This window comes from Tenrec ecaudatus, chromosome X (assembly GCF_050624435.1).
Source record: "Tenrec ecaudatus isolate mTenEca1 chromosome X, mTenEca1.hap1, whole genome shotgun sequence".
NCBI classification, from domain to species: Eukaryota; Metazoa; Chordata; class Mammalia; order Afrosoricida; family Tenrecidae; genus Tenrec; species Tenrec ecaudatus.
The window spans coordinates 151,295,824-151,319,347 of record NC_134548.1 but is presented as its reverse complement, the minus strand read 5'-3'; the positions used below and the strand labels follow the sequence as shown (position 1 = coordinate 151,319,347).

The 23,524-nt window shown below is 47.0% G+C and overlaps 1 protein-coding gene across 1 annotated transcript; it reads right to left on the bottom strand.

Annotated features, from left to right (window-relative positions):
- Positions 1-8,319: 8,319 nt before the first annotated feature.
- LOC142433791 (E3 ubiquitin-protein ligase RNF14-like) lies at positions 8,320-19,461 on the bottom strand. The gene is made up of 6 exons (XM_075538479.1): positions 19,308-19,461; positions 18,164-18,315; positions 15,419-15,940; positions 14,478-14,706; positions 10,528-10,700; positions 8,320-8,454 (listed from the first exon to the last, which is right to left on the bottom strand). Exons 1-6 carry the CDS (start codon positions 19,459-19,461, stop codon positions 8,320-8,322), a joined length of 1,365 nt encoding a protein of 454 aa, XP_075394594.1.
- Between the last annotated feature and the right edge of the window lie 4,063 nt (positions 19,462-23,524).

The window sequence follows — 23,524 nt, the reverse complement described above, 5'->3', positions numbered from 1 at the left end:
ACATCATCCAGTATAATGGTTTCCACATCCAACCGTGTCATGAGGTATTTCATCGCTGGTGTTTAGGGGTGCCTCGTATCGCACTGAGCGTATGTACCAGAGTGCATCCATTGTTCTACTGATGGGTACTTGGGCTGCTTCTAGCTTCTTGCTACTGCGAACTGTGCTGCAATGAACATGGGAGGAGCACATGTCTGCTTGTGTCGTGTCTTTTACTGCTTGGAGGAACAGACCCGGCAGAGAGATTGTGGGTTTCTCTGGTATTTCTGTTCACGGTTGCATTAGGTAGAACCCTTTCACTTTCCACCATGACTGCACATGCTTGCAAACCCAGCAGCAGTGGTTGAGAGTTCCAGTCTCTCCACGTCCTCACCAGCGTTCGTTCTTCTCCGTTTCTTGGAACTGGGCTATCATTGTGGGTGTAAGGTGATGTCTCAGTATTCTTTCAGGTTGCATCAGCTGAATGGCTAGTGATCGTGCGCATATTTTCATGGTATTTGTTAGCCATTGGAGTGCCATCTGAGGTGAACTGTCTGTTTGTGCCTTCTGCCCACTTTTAAGTGTATTACTATTATTATTAATTATTATTATTTTACTGAGGTGCTACAGGATTCTAGGTTTTAATATGTGGTCCCTTGGCCATTGCGTCAACTTCGCTAATGATCCTGTCAATAGAATGACCATTAGCCCTAGGAGGGTGATTGTGTATCTTTAAATATATATATATATATATATATATATATATATATATATATATATATATATATATATGATTCTCTATCTCACGAAAGGATGACGTTGTATCAAAGGGGCCCAGAAGTGTATAAACCATAGATACATGCCCGACCGTTGGCAATCGGGGAGTGATTGCTGAATGTACAGGGCCGCCTTGGGAGGTGTGAAAGAATATTCTGGACGAAGGTAGTGGTGAATTTCATGTTAGTGAATTTTACACCAATTAGCACAAAAGATCTCAGGGATTTTCTCAGTTTTCTGGAATTAGGCATCCAAAAATCCCTTCTGGGAAAAGTTTTCTTTTCTAGCTGTTGACTCGTGTAGATGCACTGAGATTGAAGGCGAGCTGGTAGGGACATGGGCTGCCAAAAGAACAAACACATCTGTCTTGGAAGACATATGAACCGAATGCTCCTAAGGGGCAAGGAGGTCGTGACTTGGTCTCTCAGACTTTGGACTTGTCAGGAGAGACCAATCTCTGGAGAAGGACATCATGGTTGGTAGAGGAGGGGCCTTGAGAAAGAGAAAGGTTTTCAACAAGGTGCATTGACACAGTGGCTGCAACATTGTGCTCAAACATAAGAGCAATGATGAGGATGGCTCAGGTCAGAACAGTGTTTCATTCTGTTGTACAATGGCTCACCGTAAGTTGGCGCTTTCTCCATGGCAGCGGACAGCAACAAGATTAGGCACCTCTCTTTCACAGTACAAAAAGGTTGAGTAAGAATTTGCACTGGCTGATGGAGAAAGATCGCCCCCCAAACTGACAAGACGTCAGGCCTGGAGTACTCAATCCAATGTAAACTTTAAAAGTCACGAATCTCTATTTTGATCTGGAACATAATCTGTGAGAGGAATTTTATTTGTCAACTCTATAACCAATCCCCTCATGGAACGTCTCGCGCGACAGCCTTCCCTAAACCACTCTTTCAGGCGGGTGAAATGGGAGGGACCACCTGTTCTTTCAACCCCATCAAAACACAAAATGAAAACTAACAACAACAACAAAACCCCTGCAAAGATGCATTTCTTGCTTGGAAAAGCCCTGGCATATCTCATTCCCACACAACGAAGGTAATGTGTCCAACAATCTGTGTTCAGTGATTGCCTTTCTTAATATTTGGCCTCCCTCTTCCTGTCATTAGAAAGACTGTACCCTGGACCCGAAACCTATCCAAAATTTGCTCATCCAGCATGTCTGCAATGGAGCATCAAAAGTGTTTCTGTCTTTGTTCAACAGGGAAGGGTGATGACTTGGAAGCCAAGGAAGGAACACTCAAACGAACAAACGAGTCTCAAAGAGTAAAGACTTTTTCTTTTATTATGAATGAAAACAATTTCCCAACTTGAAGCCATTGTATAAAGACATCAATCCTCTCTATGAAATCATAAGCATCACATGCAGTAGATCAAACACTAGAATCCCTGGTGACACCAATGAACGACCCATAGAATACAAATAAGGAAGTTTGTGATTTGTATGGGAAATCATCAACACCAAGTCCCCGGTCAAGGCCAGCCACTCCTTCTCTGCAGATGTCCACCACCTATCATGAGACTACTGATTTTCCCTAATTTTCCTCGACTTACATTTGAAAGCAAATTCAGTTCTTGCCCAAAGTAGGTGAAATGTAACAAATCTGGAAACCAGTCTGATGGCCCCAAATGATGAGCCCTCGAAAAGGATGCTGCAATCTGGTTTGTGCCCCTGCCAAGCGTGACTGCACCATACCGTGGGGCAGTGCCATTGGCGCAGCTGCCGTGGGAGCAGAACCGATAGCTACAACTCAGGGAAAACGGTCACAAAGCTCATGAATACCTCCTGTCGCCCCTGGCTCCCTGGTCACAAACATAAACCAGTCTCCAAGAGACAAACGCTTACTTTACTGCACAGATTCCCATTCCCTGGCTGACTGTTGGGACTGGAAAAGTCTTACATGGGGTTTTACAGTGGTTCCTTGACTGTCTAGGGCCACAGCAGGGAAAAGACGTGAGGCTCAAAAAGCAAAGGTCCACTACTGTGTGAACGTAATTTCTCAGAAGGGTGCTGTGCCAAGAAGGGCAAGAAGCATCGCTCCTGCTGTAGATTACAACAAAGCCAAAAGAGCACCTCACTGTGACCCTTAGGCCTGACAGCAAATTCAAAGTGGAATTGTACATAGCAGCACAGAAAAGAGGTGGAACCGGTTACCAAAGCCAGACAAGGAAGGACACTGGTGCTCGGCATAGCAAGACATTAGGTCTTCTCCCATTTCAGGAGAATGCCTCCACCAAGCAGAGCTGCTGGAGTTTGCATGCCAATCATTCTGACCAATTGAAACGGGCCCGGATGACGTACTGGTAGGTGGAGAGGGGAGGACCATGAAAAGTCACCTTGAAATACAAACTCCATTGCGCAGAAAGCCGACCAATGCTTCTGCGACTTTCTCCTGAGCCCGCATGTGAAGTTAATCAGTGGACTCCAGCAACATTAATATATTAGCAGGTGACTCGGGAAAATGTCATGATATTAAAGTTAGTTGTAGAAGTGAACCAGAGAAGACAAACAGCCTCAAAGCAAAACTTCCGGATGCTAATCAGCTAGGGAACAGAGGCACCTCCAGGAGAATTCAGCACAATAGAAGGCATGTGATTCACGTGGAGGGCCTAGGATCTGGGCTTGACGGGAAAGAATGAAACGACATATTTTTCATTGGAAGTTTTCGGGTTTCCCATCCCAGGTGTAATGAGTACTCACAAGGGATGCTCACAGAGATGTTTTTGATGTGATTAATGGATGGCGGTGCACTAAGATGTTTCGTTATGGGGACCCCGTGCTGGGAACCATATTGTAACCGATTACAAGGCCAGAAGGGCCTGTACGTGTAAACCTGGACTCATCTGCTAAGCTAAAACTGGGAAGGGAGAAATTGATTACTTAATATTATGCTATTCAAAGTTGGGGCGTGTTACAGTACTTTCTCTCTACTTTGCCCTTTCGGAATCTTTGGCTGAAAATTCGCTTGGTTTATAACACTGGAAAATGTCTACAGCCGTAGAAAAGAAAATATCTAAACAGTAACATTGAAGGGACATCTAAACCTCGACTTTCCACACCTTCATGGCAAGAGGGGGGAAATGCTGATTGAAATCTTCTATCAGTTCTGGTGTCCTGGAAACAAGATGAAGGCAAGTCATGTATTTCCATCCCTGGAGCAGGTGGCATGAACTCAACTTCAATCTAACCCACGAGGCCTTGGAACAACCTGGAAGATCATAAGATAAATTATGTACATTTTTTGTTACAACTGGTTGAAATGGAATGCTATCATTTTCCCCTCAAAAAATTCTTTCTCTCTCTCTCTCTCTCTCTCTCTCTCTCTCTCTCTCTCTCTCTCTCTCTCTCTCTCTCTCTCTCTCTCTCTCTCCCCCCCTCTGTCTCCGCCACCCCCTTCTGAAAGTTCTTCTGTGTGGCTTAGTTTCCTTCGCTCCAAACATTCTCCCCTCCAAGAAGTGGCTTCGTTTGCTGTCAGCTAAGTGGCCCGAGAATTCTTGAGAAGAGATCTCAGGTCCAGGTTCCTTCTCTGGACCAACAGGAAAGATGATAAGCCTATCTGTCACTTGAATGATTTTTGTTGCACAAGACGGACAGCCAAGAACGTCGGTGGGTTTAGAGGCACAATTCTTTCTAGGCATCATAACCGGTCTTAGTTAACTAAAGGTACTGTAAGGAAACCATGCAAATGAGCAGCCTTAACAAACAAATTATTTTCTCACAGTTGAGGAAGTGACAAGACTTGGCTCATAGAGATCTCTAGGATGGAGTAGATCTGCCCCGTGGGATTCTGAGATGGGAACTTATTTGGGGAGTAGAGAGTCCCATCTTTCTCCTACACAGTGTGCGGCTGGTGGTTTTAAACTGCTGACCTTGCGGTAACAGCCCAACCCTCTATCTGCTAACCCACTAGGCCTCCTACCCGGCAGAGGAAAACTGCTCCATAGGGTTCTCGAGGCTGGATATCTTTAGGGAAGCCGATGGCTCCAGTTTTCTTAGATAGCAGACTTATGACTCACCTAGTGTGCCGGCAGGGTTCCTACTACTTACAAAGCTGTCACATATCAATTAGATCAAGTAAAATGCATCCCATTGGTTTTGTCTAAGTACTTAAACTGTTATGGGGTGGACTGCTAATTACACGGTCAGCAGTCTGAACCTATCAGCCGATCCGAGGGAGGTAGATGTGACTTTCTGGTCCCTCGAAGACTTGTGGCCTTGGAAACCCCCGAGGCAGTTCTATCTTGACCTGAAGGGCTGTTATGAGTAAGAATCGACTCGGTGGCAGTGAGATTCGTTTGTGCCTGTACCGACAGAGCTAAGGACTTCGTGAAGAATTGTTGTAGGAATTTTTAACGTTCCCTTGTTTTGCTGTAGCTGAGAAGCTGCCCAGCAAATCACACAGCAAATTCAAGTCTCCACACATTCCATTTTAGTGTCATTGTTTGCATCCTTTCGGTTGTCCTCCCGTTCTCATCCTCCTACTCTGAGTGGCGCCTCTTTCACGAACAGAAGCTCACTGCTCCCTACGGTTCCTAACGTTTCTGTCAATTTGCGGTTGCCAATTTGACCCAGGAGAAAGTAAAACCCATCTCAGGCCATCACTTTGACTCCCACTCACCGTGACCCTGCCGGACCGGGGAGAACTGCGCTGGCCTCTGCACTTCTGAGACTGCAACTCTTCACCCGAGGTGGAAGCCCCTTCTTTCTCCTGAGGAGAGCTGGCAGTTTCCACTTGCTGCCCTTGTGCTTAGCAGCCCAACCCCTGACCTGTCCGTCACCAGGGTTTCTCTGGATCCCATAGAACAACACAAACTCACTGCTCCCGACTGCATTCTAACTCTGAGCAACCCCGTGGGACTGGGTAGAACGAGCTCTGTGTGATTCTGAGACTGTAACCCTCTGCCGGAACAGGAAGCCCGGTCTTTCTCCAGAGGAGCAGGTTTCAAACAGGTGACCTTGGCGTTTGCAGCCCACGATGCAACCATTATGCTACCAGGGCTGGATCTTTGTCCCATATCGTTAGTCCTTGAAAGACCCCAATGCCCAAAGCAGAGCTTTTGCTATTTAAGCTACACTATCGTTTGAGGTTAGCATGACTTCACTGTGTGTGTTTGTGTGTGTGTGTGTGCGCGTGCGTGCACGCCCACACGCGTGTGCATGTGAGTTTGAAGGATTATCTCAGGATGATAATCTCAGGGGTTCTTTTACCCTCTGCGGCTTCAGAATGTCTGGACTCATGATTATTGTTTCAGATTCTGTGATGAGTTTTTCCCCTTCTGATCAGGAATCTTCGATGGACTCTTTCCCCAAAATGTTCGGTACTGAAAGGTGAGGGAGTTTTAAGTTTTGGCTGTGGGGATAGTATGCTGTCTTCATTTTAAAGCATTCCATTTAAAAGTATACCCATTAGCATGTTCTAACTATGTTTTCATCCATGATACTGGTTTCACGTAATGCTTTCCCACTAAAGGAATCAGGGATTCTAAGCGTTGTAATCCCTTGATCCCAAGTCTGGGGCAAGGAAGTACAAGAGGAGTTCACGGAAACATTTTGCCTCAGAAAACAAGTTGTCAGGTGTTGGGCTGCGATCTGCAAGGTCAGCAGTTCAAAACCACCAGGGGCTCCTTAGGAGACAGATGAGGCTTTCTAACCCTGTAAAGAGTCACAGTCTCAGAAACCCACACAGGCATTTCCACTTGTCCTATAGAGTCTCTATGAGTTGGCATTGACTTGATGATAGTGAATTTCATTTGGTACTATTCAACAGGGAGATGACTTTCAACAAATATATGATTCTGTATAGATATTGACTAGAAAGTGAGAGGTGTGTGTGAGAGAGAGACAGAGAGACAGAGAGACAGAGAGACAGAGAGAGAGAGAGAGAGAGAGAGAGAGAGAGAGAGAGAGAGAGAGAGAGAGAGAGAGAACACATGAAAGACAGAATCATAGTGTTCTGAAAAGAATACCCAAGGCGTCCACTACCAGCTAGTGGCTTCTGGCTTCCAAAAAGCCTGTAGGAGAGAAAAGAACTGCCCCCTTGGGTTTCTGAGACTGCAAATCTTCGTGGGAGCACACAGTCTCAGCTTTCATCTCTGCAGAAACGGGTGGGTTCAAAAAACGGACTTTCTAGTTACCAGCTGCACACATGACCCATGATGCCACCGGAACTCCATTAAAATCAGAATAGCCCGGGAACATGGGGTGGAATCCAACTCATACTTACCCTACCTGGGGTTTCTGAGGCTGTGAATCTCTATAGCAATGGATAGCCTCTTGTTCCTACTGTGAAGTGGCCATTGCGTGGGCACTAACAACCTTGTGGCTAGCAGTCCGATGCTTCCTCAACAGGGCCACCGCGCCTCTTTGAGAGGAATGAAGAACTCCAAGCTCACAGCCATGCAGGGGCTTCTGACTCAGAGCAATCCTATAGCAAGGCGTGCACCGGCCCCTGTGTGTCCCAGTGCTGCTCATTTTCACAGGGCAGAAAGCGTCACCTTTCCCCCAAAGAGCAGCTGCTGGTTTCAGCCAGCCCTCAGCCGCCAAAGGCACGATCCACTGCCACCAGGGCTCCTCGCCCAGCCCATGAACACAGGGCAGGAGACATCCCCCGGGAAGCACTGCGGCCCACATGACCCTAAGCCATAAGGATTTTATTCCTTTTTAGATAAACAGCGGCCAAGGGGACAGAAGAAATGATTTATAGAAAACAATCAGAGGGCTCTGCAGGGTGGGGCGATCTACAAAAGATCATTTACAAAATTCAGGGTCTGGGCAAGGAAAGGGTAGAGGGCAGAACTGTCCTAGCGTATGATAACCTGGAGAGACATATGGGCTAGAGCCTCACCATTTCAGCACGTAGAGCCGACTGCTGTCTCTAAAAGTCATTTGAGGCATGACGTAGAATTGAATATGGAATGGATACATGTGATATCATTCCATCCCCGTTACTTTTGGAGATGTGGTCCTATAGTGCGTTTCTGTAGACATTTTCCCTTCATTTTAGGATATGTGAATGGAAGCACTCAGGGCTGCAAGGATCACAATGTCTGCACTCGCTTTCATGTGGTTCACAAGGAACAGAGAAAGTGAGGCACAGTGGTGGAAAGGGAAGAGGGGAGGGAGAGATGGAGTTCAGAATAGACAAGGAAGACATGCCAGCCATTTCATTCATACCAAGGCTCTATGGTGGTGCCAGGCACACCATGGTGGTATGCCTTCAACTTTCCAGTCTACGGAGGCGGGGAGGCGGGTGGCACGGAGACAGTAAAAATCAATTGGGCATTTAATATAAAATACATGTACTTCCAGATGTGGTATGGGTTTCCTTTACATATAATGTCACACAAATGAGTAATGCCTTTCAAGAAGCACCATATTCGTTATTAGCTCATGATAATACAAAATTAATTATCATATTATAATTGGATATCAATACAATGATTTAAAATATGATTGCCGTGGTGTTAATATTATGATTGATTCATTACGATGAGTGCGTTCTGGTGGAAGCACCAAAGGGACTGTGTCTGAGGACATTGTGGATATACTCACAAATTGTAGCAGGGGGAGGTGGAATCGGCAAAATGCTTATAAGGGTTTTCGCCAGAGAGAGGATTCAGGCAAATCCAGCAGAAGTACTGCATGCAGTTAGTACATGTCATCTTGTTACACCCATCAAGTTTCTGGAGGAGGGAGAAAAAGAAAAACTCCCAGGCTCTAAAATCAGAGAGAAAGGCACAGCCCCAACCCCTGCTCCACGCCAGGGTCACCGCTCGCTCTGCCCGGACTGGCAGATGCACAGGAAATAGGTCAAACACTCTTTATTTGATGCTTACTATTTTGTGCGCTTAAGAACACAAACAAAATATTTAGCAGGCAACCCTACCAGGTAATGCAGACGTTTTCTGCCCAGCAGGAGGTACAAACCAAGCATATAGGCTCAAAGTGGCCGATGTGGTTCTTGGCTTCGGGTTGAAGAAGAAATCACTTATATTTGACGCATGGCTTTACAATCACTTTAGCATGGTAAGTGGTTACGAAATCGCGTGGACACCTGGCTCCAAATCCACTGTTCGGATCACGCCTCTGGTATCTTTAGGCTAATGGCAGCTGCCTCAGTTTAATGATAAGAGAAGGCAAAACAAAAGACAAGCCCCATTACGTTTGGATTGAAGAGTTAAGATTCTTCTTTTAAGCAGCACGGATTTACCTGCTGGGGTTCACAGGAAATTTTCCGCATTTCCAGACCCTCAGGGGTGCTATGTCTTAAAATGAAAAAGGTCTAAAGGAAAATGAAAAACAAACAAACCAACCAACAGTTGTGTGTGTGCGCGCACACGTGTGCGTACGCATGCACCCTCCTGCCTGCACTTAAATAGCCATTGAGCTGAGTTAAGAAGGGACCAGGGTTACCATTCGGCCTCCCTTTAAGACAATGACGTTCCAAATCAGGGGTGTGGGAAACACCTGGCCCTTGGGCAGTAGAAGGCCCGGGAGATCGGCAATATCTGCCAACATCGCAGGCCCTACTCAAAAGAAGAAGTTCCTGCCATCCCATTTGGAGTGATTGGGTTAAATGTCTGACCAAATATAAAACCAAACCAAACATGCTGCCATCCACACCATGCTGACTCATGGCGACCCCCTCTGGGTTTCTGAGAGGTCCCGCTTTATGGCAGTCGAAAGCTCAGTCTTTCTCCAGTGGAGCTGCTGGTGGTTTGCAAGTGACATGCTTGGGGATAGCAGCCCAATACGTAACCACTCCACCAAATATAACAGGCTAATTATTGCATTGTTACATTTGTATGGGCCACGAATGGCCTTACAACTATCGAATGGGTTGGGCAGAAACCGTTTCCCTACCACCCCGGTTCTCAATATCCAATAGCATATTACACGACGATGACAATGCTACCGCTGTTGCGGCTGCAGATTTTGAGCACCTTGATCAGGTGAGGCCACAGACCCGTGGGGTAGGAAAATATGCTGCAGTGGGGAATTTCCATCTTCGAGGAAATAAGTCTCAGTAAAACACTGACCCACTGTCCTCAAGTTAATCCCAACTCGTCGCGGCCCCACATAGGGTTTGTCCAAGACCGAAGTCTTTACAGGAGCACAGAGCCTCATCTTTCTCACAAAATGCCTTCTCAATAAGGCCCACCCGTTGTAGCCCCGCTTAGCATAAAGGACTCCATTTTGTTCAAAACGGCCTTCTTAATCCCTGCTCAGGCCGGCCAGCAGCTGGCTGCCCCAACCCCGCTCCTGATATCCTGAGGGACCTGACTCTCTGGGCATGTCTCTGGGCCCTCCTGACAACCTGCTTGCCCAATGGAATCTGTCCTGCCAGAGCCTGATGTTCCTGCTGGTACCCCCCCGCTCCTGTCTACCCTCTGAGCAAAGAATGCCACTGCATAGTCCCCCTTCAGCCAGCCCTTTGCTTGAACTACAGAGATCCAGTGCTTCCTTTGTTCAGGCTCCGGAGTGAATTAGACCTTCGTTGACTCTCGTCCAGCTATAATAAAGAGGGCTGGCACCTTTCCTGAAGTAGTGTGTGCGTGTGCCGTGTGTTCGTGTAGGCGTGCGTGTGTGTATAGGCGTGCGTGCGTGTGCGTGAGTGTATATGCGTGCGTGCTTGTGCGGGTGGTAATCTGTGGTGCGTTAGAACAGTAACACTGACGAAAGGGCTCCTACGGGTCAAGGACAGGGAAACAGGCTTGTGCATCTAGGCACGAGCTCCTTCCAAAAGCCTGACTTACTTCTATGTGAGTTCCACAACATGGGCAGCGCTTCGAGTTCCTTTCCAGCCACGTCCTGCTTTGCATCTCTTCCATTGCCATCTGAATGATCCTCTTCCCATACTTCCTCTCCATAAGCAGTCTTCCATTGGTATCGGCACACTGATACTCCTTTTGTATCTGCATTAGCTTCTCTAGAACATCACGTACAAAATGAACTTTCATAAGGGTTTGCAAAGAGGACTAAAAGCCAATGAAAAGAACAGACCCTTTCCCTCGACGAGACCATCAGGCACTTTATCACAAAGGAAAAAAAAAAACCTCTCCATAATGAATGTTCATAGCTCTATGCGCCTCCACGCCTACGAATGGGACGAAAGCATCATTCCGTGGAGCTGAGTCATGCAGCAGGATAGTACTCATTCTCAGAACGCTTTTGATTTGGAATGCTATAGCCAAAGTATGATGAAAATGAGGAAAAAATTCTAACCAACACCCGCATTTGTATTTTAATCAGTGAAGAACAACGGGGGCACACGTGACAAAGGAAATCAGCGATGCCGCCAATTGGTAAACTTTGACTCTCCACCACAAACTCACTGCCAGCAAGTCAGGGGCGACTCCTACCCACCCCGGTATGGGTTTCTGAGACTGTGAGCGGTTTCTGAGAGTAGGAAGCCCCGTCGCTCTCCTCAGGAGGGGCTGGGGGCTGCAAACTGCCTGCCTTCGGGGGGATTGACTACACTGGATCCTCTAGGTAGCCCTCTTTGGGGCGGCTGGACTCCCCTGCCCCATTAGAAAAATGGAGAGTGTGGGTTTGTGCCTACCTGGTTTCAGAAAAGGGGTTGAGACAGACTCCTATGGAATAAGGCATCCCCCTTCCCCCACCCATGTCTTGCCGGTGAGGTGGCCTGGCCATGGAAATCTCAAGGTACATCAGGTGCCGAGAGCGGTAGGGCCCCTATCTGAGGTGCCTGTAGGCTGCCAACTCTTCCCTGGTGACAAACCTAGCCTGGTGCCCTTCCTCTGTGGTGCTAAAATTGACCAGAGCACAAGGCCACCTCCAGAAGACTCTTTTGTGATGTAGCCTAGGTACATCCAAAGGGGAAGGCGACATGGAGTCTTGAATCCAGAGCGGATACTTTCAAACAGCACAGCACACCTAAACTATCGTCTCATCTCTGAGATTCCAGGGGAACCAGAAGGACAACATCTTTTGCTTCAGCAGTCACCGCCAAGCCCTCGTCTACCCCTGAGGCTCAGCTGCTCTTTTTCGTCCGGAGTTAAACTCTCGCCCTCACCAAAATACGTCCTCACCACCTAAAATGAAGACATTCTCAGAGGAGGCCTGAACCCGGTTGGACGCCTTCTAGCTCAGGAACTAGAGAATCTTTTACTAGAGCATCTCGGCAGAAAAGAGACGGGCCTATCTCGGCCCATCAGCCTGGACTGCCCAGAAAAAATGAGCCTAGGGCCAGCACCCGGGGACTCAGAAGGGATCCGCAGGAGAGCCCAATCTGCTGCTGTCTGCCCATTAGGGATCCAATAGGGGAAGAAATCTTCCCAGGGATCCAGCCACAAGATGGGAGAGCACTCTCAGAGCAGGTTAGATGGCTGGGACGAGCCATTCTCCAGGTGCCCGACCTTTTCCTGTGGGGCACGTTCCCTGACTTAGGGTGAACCGGTCCCTTTACAGAGGGCGCAGGGATGGGAGTCTGCAATGACTAAGGAAGTGGGGCTTTGGTCTGCGCTCTCGTGTATGTCTCCCTTCTTTCCCTACAGACCTTGCAACCCTGGGACAGATTCAGTCTCACACGCAGCCCCCAGCGATCCCGTTGCATGACACCCTGAAGAACTGCACTGCGTTGTGCCTCCCGCCAGACTCCCTGAGGGGAAACACTGGCATTTTCCTGTAGCCCCCATGCAGAATGCAGAGTCCAGGCTGCCAGGTGCCTCTGTAGAATACAATACCATCTGGTGGTTAGTTCTCTTCGGCTGTTCTGAAGGGAAGTGGCCCAAGGTCCCAGAAAGGCAGGCTTTTTCTGGTTCTGTGGGATCACTTGGACATTGGCTGGGCTTGTTCCCTGACTGTCCTACCCGAGCCCATGCAAATCTTCCCAGCCACGCCGATGGTGAAAAAGTTGACCCAGAAAAACCGGAAGGGACCCCCGAACCTCCACCCTAAGTGTGACCCAGTTCAGAAGTTGGCCAAAGCCCTCCCGTCCCCCCAGAGCCTGACCCCTTGTCTATAGAGGAGACTTGCCAGGTGCCCACGCCTGGAAAGGTCCCTCTACCCTGCCCTGTGTCCTGTATAGGACAAGACCAGAGGCAACAGCCAAGAGGCCCGAGTTCACGTCCCCTTTAGCATGGGAGACCTAAAACTGTGAAAACAGAAGTGATCGCCCCTTCACAGGAGACCCTGATAGGCATACGGCGTGTGGCAGGGCTTGCTGACCATCTCGGACATGACCTGGAAGGACTTGCCAGCTACCCTGGCATACACTTGGTCTCCTGTTGAAAGAGGCCGAATACTTGACGGGGCGGGTCGCCCGGCTGGCAATAGGAGGGTCACTAACCGCCGATTATCTCACGGCCCGGTAAATATCCACGATGGAATTTCCAATTAGATCAGGCTGGTAATGCTGGTTCGAGCAGGCGGGGTTCTATGCCTTATGGAGGGAATAAGGCAAATTGAGATTAAGCCACGGCACTTTCTAAACCAGCAGAAATACTCCAGACCCACGGAGAAAACCCAGTTGTTTTCCAAAACTGGCTTGTCCCGAACAGGGCCAGGGTCACATACCTAGACCCCAAATCACCTTAGGGCAAGATAGCTTTTCTTTCCTATATTCATTTTATGGAGACCTCAAACAAGTCTTATCACAATGGGCTAAGACATTTTTAAATACTCATCTCATCAACCAAACTCCGCAAGATATTAGGCCAAAACTCCTGGGAAAAAGCCTGGGAGTGCAGCCAGAGTGATTGATGCCGGAGCCCCTATTGAATCGGAGCCCTGTCTCTCGGAGTAGGGACAGATAAGGACAGGGAAAACCACATGGCCGGTCTAGCAATGAGTCTCACCCCATCGGGACCCACTGCTTGAGTCCCCGCCAGCCAGGAACAACCAGCTTTGGATGAACGCCCCCACGCCTGAGCTCAATGGCCCTCACCAGACTTAAAAAAAAAAAAAGGGCCCTAGCATCTCTGGGCAGGGTTTCACTTCCCTCACCCTTTCGGCAGGTCAGACCGGCTGGAGACCTCTCCCCAGTGGATCCTGACTTCACTGCTTAATAAACCTGCAGAGCTGCCACCTCCTAAAAACAAAGAAACCAATCAGAGAGGCACTGCACGTATGGTGTCCATGGGATAGCTGTGCATCTCTTGGGACCAGGCGCAGGCTTTATCAGAGAGGCCCCGGGCTGACCCCCACATGCACACCCTTTACAGTTGGATGACTTGAGTGTTGGTGGGACCTGTGACTTGCTCACAACGTACAGAATATGGAAAAGGAGGCGGGGTATCACTCCCGCCTTTGCGTGATTTGGCGAAAGTGCTGGGAGCACACTCCTATGATCATTTTGCCGATAAAAGATTCTGTCCTAGCAGACTGAGACACAGACTCTCCTTGCAGAGTTTGCAGACAACGCTGCCATCCTATGTGAATACCCCTGAATCCTGAAATCTCAGAAAGGGTCTCTCCCTGCCATGGAGTTGATGCCAATGCATAGCGACCCTAGAAGGGAGGGTTCGGGTTGCTCCACGTCTTTCAGAGACTACGGGGGCAGAAAGCTTTGTCTGTCTCCCGAGGAACACCTGGTGGTTTTGACCCAATGACCTTGCAGTCAGCAGCCCAGCCTGTAATCCCTATGCCACCAGGGTTAGGCATACAAGTATCTTCCAAACTAAAATGAACACTGAACGAAAAGGCTTCTTATTTTCAGAGCTCGAGGTCACACTTCCCAACGTACCCGTTGTTATCTTGCACGAAGAAATGCCGTGGTAGGTGTGGCGGCACACGGTACAGAAGGCGTAAGTGCAGCTGCCACATACTCCCAACCTGGATTCTTCGTCCTCGACCACAGGCCGCTGACAGAACGACCGGGGGCAAGTCACCACATCCCCCATCAGGTCCAAGGTGGACTGGAGGAGAAGGTGGTCATACCGTTCAAATAGCTCCTTTTCCACGAGTTCTCTCACCTGGAGGGAAACAGAAACGGTCTGACTCTAATTCTATACCACCAGGAAATGCTGAGGCTTCTTGCCCAATTCAGCTGCACAGACATTTCACACTCCGACTTCCAGCCAAGGATGGCAGTCCTTTGCTTCCAACCAGGTAGCAAAACAGCCAGGTGAACTCTTGGAAGGGGTGTGGGCCACAGACACCAAACTCAGATAAGAAAGGTTAGAGCAGGGGTTCTCAATCGGTGTGTCTCACCCCCTTTAGGGATTGGACGACCTTTTCTCAGGGGCCGTCCAATTTATAACAGCAGCATAATGACAGGGACGAAGTTGCAACAAAAAGAATTTTATGGTTGGTGGGTCACCACCACATGAGGAACTGTATGAAAGGGTCGCGGCGCGAGGAAGGTTGAGAACGACTGGGTTACAGCGTCCTCAAGTAGGACGGTGTGTTAGCAGGCTTACAAAGTTTCTAAGTCCCAGCATTTAAAACAACCCTTGTTCCTCCTACAGCCTCCTTCCTCCTTCCCAGGACAGCGGAGGGGAGCTGAGATTTTCCTACATCCCAATGTGAGCAAAAGCCACATTCTCCATGGCAGTGAGAGCCAGCAAACACTGACTGCTGGCCTGGGAAGGTCCTGCGGAGCTCCCAGCAAAGGAAGTGCTTGAGCAGCAGGCTCCCAGTAGAAACAGAATTGGGATGGAAGATGGCCATGGGGTAAGCAGTTACCTGATTGGGGATGGCCTCTGAAGAGCACTTTGGTTCTGGACAGGTGAGGCAATGGACCCGTCCCTCCTTGATCTGGATCTCAAAGTACTCCTTCATACAGCCCTTGCAGTATACATGCTTGCAGTTCAAGAAGTACATGCAGTCGCTGCCCAGCTTGGTACTGAAGCATATCGTGCAGGAGTATACTTTTTTGTTAAAGACTCTTTTCTGCTGAATTTCATCGAACTCCAAGACTTCCCAGAGCAGGCTCAACGATTCCACATCCTGCTGAGCTCGCTCATCCACAGGCTCCTCTGGGTCTGCCTCAAAGCCAGCTGCTCCTGTGAGACAGAACTCTCCTTCGTGGGTAGCTGGGTCGGCTCGATCCATGCTCCCCTGAAAGCCACATTTGAGCTCAAAGGGAGAGGCGATGTTCAGGCAGGAGAGAGCCTCTTCCTTAAGAAATTGGATCCATGTAAACAGGATTGCACTGCCACGGTGTTCTTCCCAGACATTGCCCAAGCACTTGCAGAGAGCGGTTAGCTAGGAGAAACAAAGAAGACAGCGGAGAGTTTGCAAAAGGAATCGTATTTGGACCTCAAGATGGGCTTACTGCAGCATCTCTCTTTCCCCTCTGTTTCTCATAACCTGCTCACTGAAAGCCTGAAACACATAAAACACAGGCTGTCACTTCAGCGACATACTGTGCTTTTGACAACATGCAGTCATTTTATTCCTAATCCAGGGGTATTGAACAGAGCAGAAAGTCAGGAGCGATGAGCAAGAAGCACCATAAAAACCAGTGCAATTACAGAAAGCCTCTGCAGGTGCAAATGTAGAACTATTCCAATAACAAGACTGCCAATGAGCAAGAAAATGGAAGCACCCTAATGTCCCACCGGAAACAAAAAAGAAATGCTGGTCTCCTACAGTGGAATACTATGCATGCCTAGAAAACAGTGACGACCCCATGAAGCACCGCATTACACGGGTAGACTTGAGGAATGTTATGCCGCATCACGGTAGTCATCAAAGGACAAGTAATATATGAGACCAGTAGTATAAGCGAAAAAAATCACCTAACAGAAAGACACTCATACCGAAGGAAAAAAGACTTAGGAGACTGTCCAAGGCGGACGGGAAGGTAGGGAAGAGAAAGCAGCGGGCTTGACAGGGGATGGGTGTGAGCTACCTCCAGGGTAATGATACAGAAAAGTCACCAAGGACCAGGTTAAGGGTAAAATGTTGGGACACTGAGTACAAAGTTAAGGATCTGGATTGTAACATTCCTCCTGGTTTACAACAGCAGCAGCACAGGAATACTGCTACTTGGGTTTCCGTCTTCATTTCCTTGTTTATTTCAACATCTGCATGCGCCTGAAGTAGATCCAGAAATAAAATGATTTTACGATGGAGTGCTTCGGCTCGTGGGCTGTCTAGGGCCTTGGGACTAACGATCTGAAATAGAATTGTTTGAAAGTATTGCTCTCATCTTTTGACCCATTACAGGGGCCCAAAGAGTGGGATTGTCTTAAGGCAAAGCTGTCAGGTTTCTGTTACCCACATCTCCAACACATTTATCATTGTTTTAGAAACAAGGCATTGTGAAGGAGGGGGGACGTGAGGCAGGGTAAAGTGTGGAAGAGAAGAGTAACACAAACATCAGCTGTTTGCCACATGCTTTAGAACCATAACAAACGGGTAGCGTGGAGGTCCTCTACCAAACACCACACAAAGGTCAAAGATGCAGGTGTTCAAAGTCTTTGCAAGCCTGAAATGTCCAGTCTCTGGGATTAGGAACTGAGGTGGTGGGCCTTGGCTCTGGATGGAACACTGGGTGTTGGACATCATCCATGCTTTCACCAGGTATGAACAGAGGCTGGCCGCTTGGCCCAGGAAGACGTAGGTAAAGTGTTTGCTCTCGTGTGCCACATTACGCACAAAGCTTCTGTCCATGGTGCAGTGCCTGGTGGGGCTGCACTTCTTGTCAAACGCCTTCGTGATATGGGCTGCAATGCTGCTCCCTATGCTGTGTTTCTCCAGTGCCCGAGCCGCTCCCCGCACGGAGCCCTGTTGCATCTACTCTGACATATGGGCATTTCTGATCACGGACTTTCAGGCACAGGAGCAGCAACGAGGCCCCTGACGTGGTCTCCTGGGGAAGAGCTTAGAGCAGCTCTATGCCAGGCACAGGAGCCGCTGCTGAAGTCTCGGCACAACTCACAGAGCTCCCGTTGCTAACGCTAACGAAGCAGAGGGGGAAGGCATTTGGCCGTCGCTACTGAAGAGCCTGCCCTAGGCCATGGCATTTTCCACCACCTCACATGCATGGCAAAGTTGGACATTTGTCTAGGAAGACCAAAGATGAACCATGCTTATGAATTACGCAGCTGGCAAAGGATATGGCCATGCACTGCCCAACGAACTAACAAACCTGTCTTGGAAGAAGTACAGTCAGAATGCTCCCTGAAGATAAGTAGGCTGAGACCCGTTCTCTTGTCCTTTGGGACATGTTGTCAGGAGAGACCAGTCCCTGGAGAAGGTCATCATGTTTGGTAAAGTGGACACGTGGCAAAAAAGAGGACTGCCTTCAAGGAGATGGGTGACCCATGGCTGCTCCCATGGGCTCAAGCATGGGAGCCATTGCAAGGATGGCACAGGACTGAGAAGTGTTTCCATTGCTAGGAGTCACAACCCACTCAACGACACCTACCAGCAACGACAACACAACAGGGTTCAAAAATAGGAGGAATAGTGGATTCTAACCTGGATTGGTGATAGCCACTTTCCACATAGCGTGAACGCAGGTGGGGAGTTAGATGGATAATCTGGTGGCAGTTCAAAGGTCAGCACGAGAGGAGGCAGAAACTGAATCACATATTCATTGCCATTTTTCTGGCGACCATCTGCTGGATTTCCTGAGACAAACATAAAAGGCCTTGTTCAACGGGTGCGTGTCGGGCAGTGCTCAGGAATGGCTGGCCTCTGCTAGTAGGTTCTAAAGACGTTCCATGAAAATGTAATCCACCCTCCCATTTCCAGCGCACTGCCAACCCCTTAGCGGGGAAAGCTGTTTTCTTGGAAGCACTGGAAAATAAGCTAAGGCATCTAAAGCACATACTATAGATACATCACATTTCCTTTGTTTTGACACCGAGCTCTATTCCACAGAGGCTCTAAAGCATAGCGTGTCCTTGTAAAGTGTATATTTCACTGAGTTTTAGCCTCTTCACAGAATTGTGCACCACGAATTTGAGGATATTTTCTCATGACCCTGTTCCTTCGTCCGAAGCCTCTCCCCGAGCCCCCGCCCCCTACAAATCTAAATGCATTAGCACAAAAAACAACTTCCTCTTCTCAACACTCAGTAAACCTCGTCTGGATGGTTCATTGAAACGGAATCACAGTTCTGCCAATGTTCATAATCGCTGCAGCACACCTTCCATTCCTTTCCATGGCTGAAGAATACTTCATTGTATGAATGAACCACATTTTAGTTATCCATTAATCAACTGAGGTACCTTTAAATTGTGTCCATATGTTTTGGCTATTATGAATAGCACTGATGGGATCATTTGCATGGGAATTTCTGTTATTGGTGCAAACTTTCATTATGTCTTGAGTATATACGAAGGGACTTCAAACTTTTGGTATACAATTTCCGTTTTCCCTTGGGTCCATTTTTCCCCTACAAACTCTCTGAAGTCCACTTTTATGTAAGTGTAGAATTATAGGGCCCTATGGCAACTCCACATTAAAGTGCTGAATTTGGGGGCACCGGCTACACATGTCTGTCAATTTATTAAAAATCTGTGAATTATATAAGTCAAGAGGTGAATTGTATGCTCTGTTAATTATATCTCTATAAAGCTATTATAGATAAATACATATATATCTATAATTGACTCACTGTTCACGAAGACCTTGAAATCTTCTGGCAAATCCAAATAGATTCTAGCTTCTCCACCCTGGGAACTTTCTGATTTTCTAAATTCATCTTCATTGTAAATACTTGATAATGCCATGAATTTATCCACCTGAGCTTCTATGTCTTGAGTTGACATCATTTAAGTATAAGTGGGCTAAAGGCAGGAAAGACAATCATTCAAAAAGTGTGGAACAGAAGCATGGTAAAGGATCTCTAACAAAAATAAACCAGATAATGGTAATTAAATAAACAAAAATGATTTTAATCAAGGCTACCAATAGAGGAAAAAAACCAAAACTAAGTCTGATCCCTGATCCCTTCAACACCTCGTGATCACACAGTCTGGTGCGCTTCTTTCAGTTGGAGGTTTTTGCTCCTGAGCTAGATGGCCACTTTTTTTTTAACTTCTAGCCTTTAGGACCCCAGAGGCTGTATGTTTTGATAGCCAGGCACCATCAGCTTTCTTCACCACACTTGCTTCTGGACATATTTGTCTTCAGAGATCGTGTAGGGAAGGGTAGGTGAACATTATGGAATGTCAGTTTAATAGAACAAATTGTTCTTGTATTGAGGGAGTACATGGGTGGAGGCCCAATGTCCATCTGCTACCTTAATACTAAACCTGTAAATATATGCACATAAATCTAGTAATACTAAACCTATAAATATATGCATGCAGAATATTTCCCCATAATCATATTTAAATATATTTATATAGTTACATGTCTGTATTTAGGCATCTATAATTGCTCTTTGCCTCCTTGTTCTGCGCTCTATTTCCTTTCCTCTTGTTCCACTATCATGCTCAGCCTTCATTTGGATTTCAGCAATTCCTCTCACGATGGACAACAGAAAAGTGGGTGGAGGGAGACGTCGGGCAGTGTAAGATATGATAAAATAATAATAATTAATAAATTATCAAGGGTTCATGAGGGAGGTAGTAATTGGGAAGGAGGGGGAAAATGAGGAGCTGACACCAAGGATTCAAGTAGAAAGCAAATGTTTTGAGAATAATGACATGAACAAATGTACAAATGTGCTTGACACCATGGATGTATATATGCATTGTGATAAGAGATTTATGATCCCCCAATGAAATAATTTAAATAAAAATCAAAACAGAACAAAACAAAAAAACTACGTTTGAACTCATATCTTCCAAGGCAGAAGGCAGGAGGATTTTAAGGATTAGAATGAACTAATGGAAAAGTACTAGGGAACATTAATATTTGGCTAAGCAACCATATGAAAGGTACAGATTTCTTGGGATTCTGTAAGACTCAGGGCCAGGGGGAGATACATAGCCTAGAGTCACACACAAGTCTGTTTCAAGTTTAGTCAATCTGACAGAAGCATAATGGAACTGAAAGAAAGAAAGAAGGAAAACACACCCAAACACACATAATTCATCAATATTCTCACTATTTAGCTAAAGTGAAAATAGAAGATTTATTTAGCATTCCATTTTTATTCAATAGTAACAGTTCCCTAGTAAAGCATGTACTGTGTTATTGCAAATAACATTCCTACATAAGTAGTGGGCCCAAACAGTGATGTGCATAGAATACCTAGGGAAATAATTGGGGAGGGGTTTACAGAGTTGGCATAGACGTTTGATGGCATGTTATTTCCATAAAAGGAAGATGCATGACTCTTTAAATTATCTAGTTATATAAAAAATTGAAATATACACTTTAAAAACATTTTTGTATTCAGTTTTGCAAGGTTTGCAGAGTATGCCATCATTTTTATACTTAACAATTCATATACATTTTGTTTCATTTAATTCATTGCAATCCCCTCAGTGTACCATCAGCTAGCCCACTACCTTCCTGTGATTCCTCTTCCCATTCCAAGATTCACACTCACCAAAAGATGTCTATCAATGAAGAGTGAAGACGAAGACTTCAATGGTGTGCACCTGGAGTCTGGGGTGAGAAGTGTGAGTGTCCACTTATAAATCCAATACTATGAAAGTCACAGCACTAGTACTGTGGAAGGAAATTGTACTAGACAATGTCAAACAAACAATGATGACTTTATTCAAGGGTACTGGAACATCAAACAGAGATGGAAGAAATACAGTCATTGTACCAAAAAAGGAAAGAAAACTGGTCCAAATTCAAGCATTTCAAAAGGTAGCAATAATAAATAACGATGGTAATGAATTATGCATTTACTGAAGGCACTAGCATAAAAGAACTCACCAGGAATTGACAGAATCATTTGAGATATTTCAACAAACAGAAGCATGTATGCATCCACCCCCAAAATGGGAAGACAACTACTTACTCAAAGAGAAGTAAATTTATACCCATTCTGAAAACAGACAAGGTGAGCCAATAGAAAGTGAAAAATATGAAACTATGTCATACTCAAGTAAAATTCTGCTGAAGATCATTAAACATTATTGTAGCAGTACACCAACAGAAAATTACCAGAAATACAAGCCAGCTACAGAAGTCAACATGGAATGAGGAATGTCATTGCTGATGTCAGATGGATCCTGACTAAAAATAGAGAACACTAGTGTTTTATTGAATATGTAAAGGTACTCGACTGTGAGGGTTGTAAAAATTTGTAGATAACATTGTGAAGAATAAGAATTCCAGGGGATTTGGGTCAAGATGGCTCCAGGTGAGCGGCACATACTGAGGGTTCTTTCATGCATGGCAGGTCTAGTGTCCAGAGGTCCAGTGTAAGGATTCTGGTGAGTGAGAGAACCCCATGGGACAACACCCCCACCCTATACATCTGACCTGAGCCAGAGCTCCTGAGATCTAGGATATGATCCTTGGAACATCTTGGATCAGCAGGCTGAGCTGTCCCAGCAAGTCACCACTGCTGCTGCTGACAGTGATTGACCAACCCCACCTCCAGGCCAGGTTCCACACCAGGATGTGCTTGACTGCCCCGTTGAGACACATGCAGCTGTGGCAGGACCCCCTGAAGCAGCTGCCCACTCGTGGTGCTCCACTAGGAGAGGTTTCGCTTTTCCACATTTCGCCTCTTCCCACATGGCAGCGATCCACCCCAGCGCAGGCAGGTCTCTGCTTTCATTCACCCAGGGCCCTGTAACTGACCTGAAGTCTACCTGTAGCTAGTTAGGTGACTTGCGACTGGGGGCGATCCACCCCCATTCCTGAGAGACCTCCATTGGCACCCCCGCCTGACTGCCTTCTCCTGCCAGCTTCATTCTGCTCCCCACCTGGGAGTTTTATTTGATGACCTGGCAGCCCAGGGCACTCCCAGGTTCACCTGCTGGTGACATGCCTGGTTCCTAAGCCCACGCCACTGCAACACCATGCAGTGTGTTCCCAGTGCCTGCTGCCCTGAACACCCTGCCTTGCTGCCCCAGCCCATTCCTGTGGGTGCAGGAGGTTTGCTGTTGCCTTTTGCTTCCAGGGGAAGCTTCTGACTACCAGCTCAGCACTCCAGGCTTGCAGGGAGCAAGGGGGAGTGCATGCTTGATCTGATGAGCAGACATTTCCCACACATAGCCTGGCTTCGGAACCCTAGATTAGCACCACCTCCTGTGGCAGCGAGGCCTCCTTAACCTTTGCCTTCTCTTAGGCATCTTTAAAGGTTGGAGGGAAAAGAACAAAAATTTTTAATTAAACAAGAAAAAGGCTGCTAAGCGTGGCCTGTCAGACCAGGTCAAAGCAGCCCAGGGGCATACATATAGGCCCCAGACCCACTCCAGTCACTGAAATTCCTCACCACTGTTGGCCACTCAACCATTGAGGAACTATGCTTACAAGGCAGTCTGACCCACCTCTATAGTAGGTCATAAACAGCCCCCTGAAACCACCCTAACCAGTAACACGGAAAAAGATCTAAGGTCCCCTGGTCTCCCAGAAAAAAGGGGTCTACAAAAGGATCAAGGAAAAGTCAACAGTCCACATCACCCTCAACAAAAAAACCCAGAGAGACAAAACACAGAAGCAGACTTAATGATGTTCATAGAAGAATCAGACACAGATCTGTCACAAAAAGAAATATTCAGAAGACTGCTTGGAGTAATACAGGAGCTAAGGGAAGCTATATAGAATAAGGATGAAATGATAGAGAAGATGAAGTCCACAATAGAGGGGAAGAAGTCAACACAACAAGGGGAAATATAGGTGCTAACGGATGAGGTAGCAGAAGCCACACACACAATTACAGAATTTATGATTAGGCTTGAGAAGGCAGAGAAC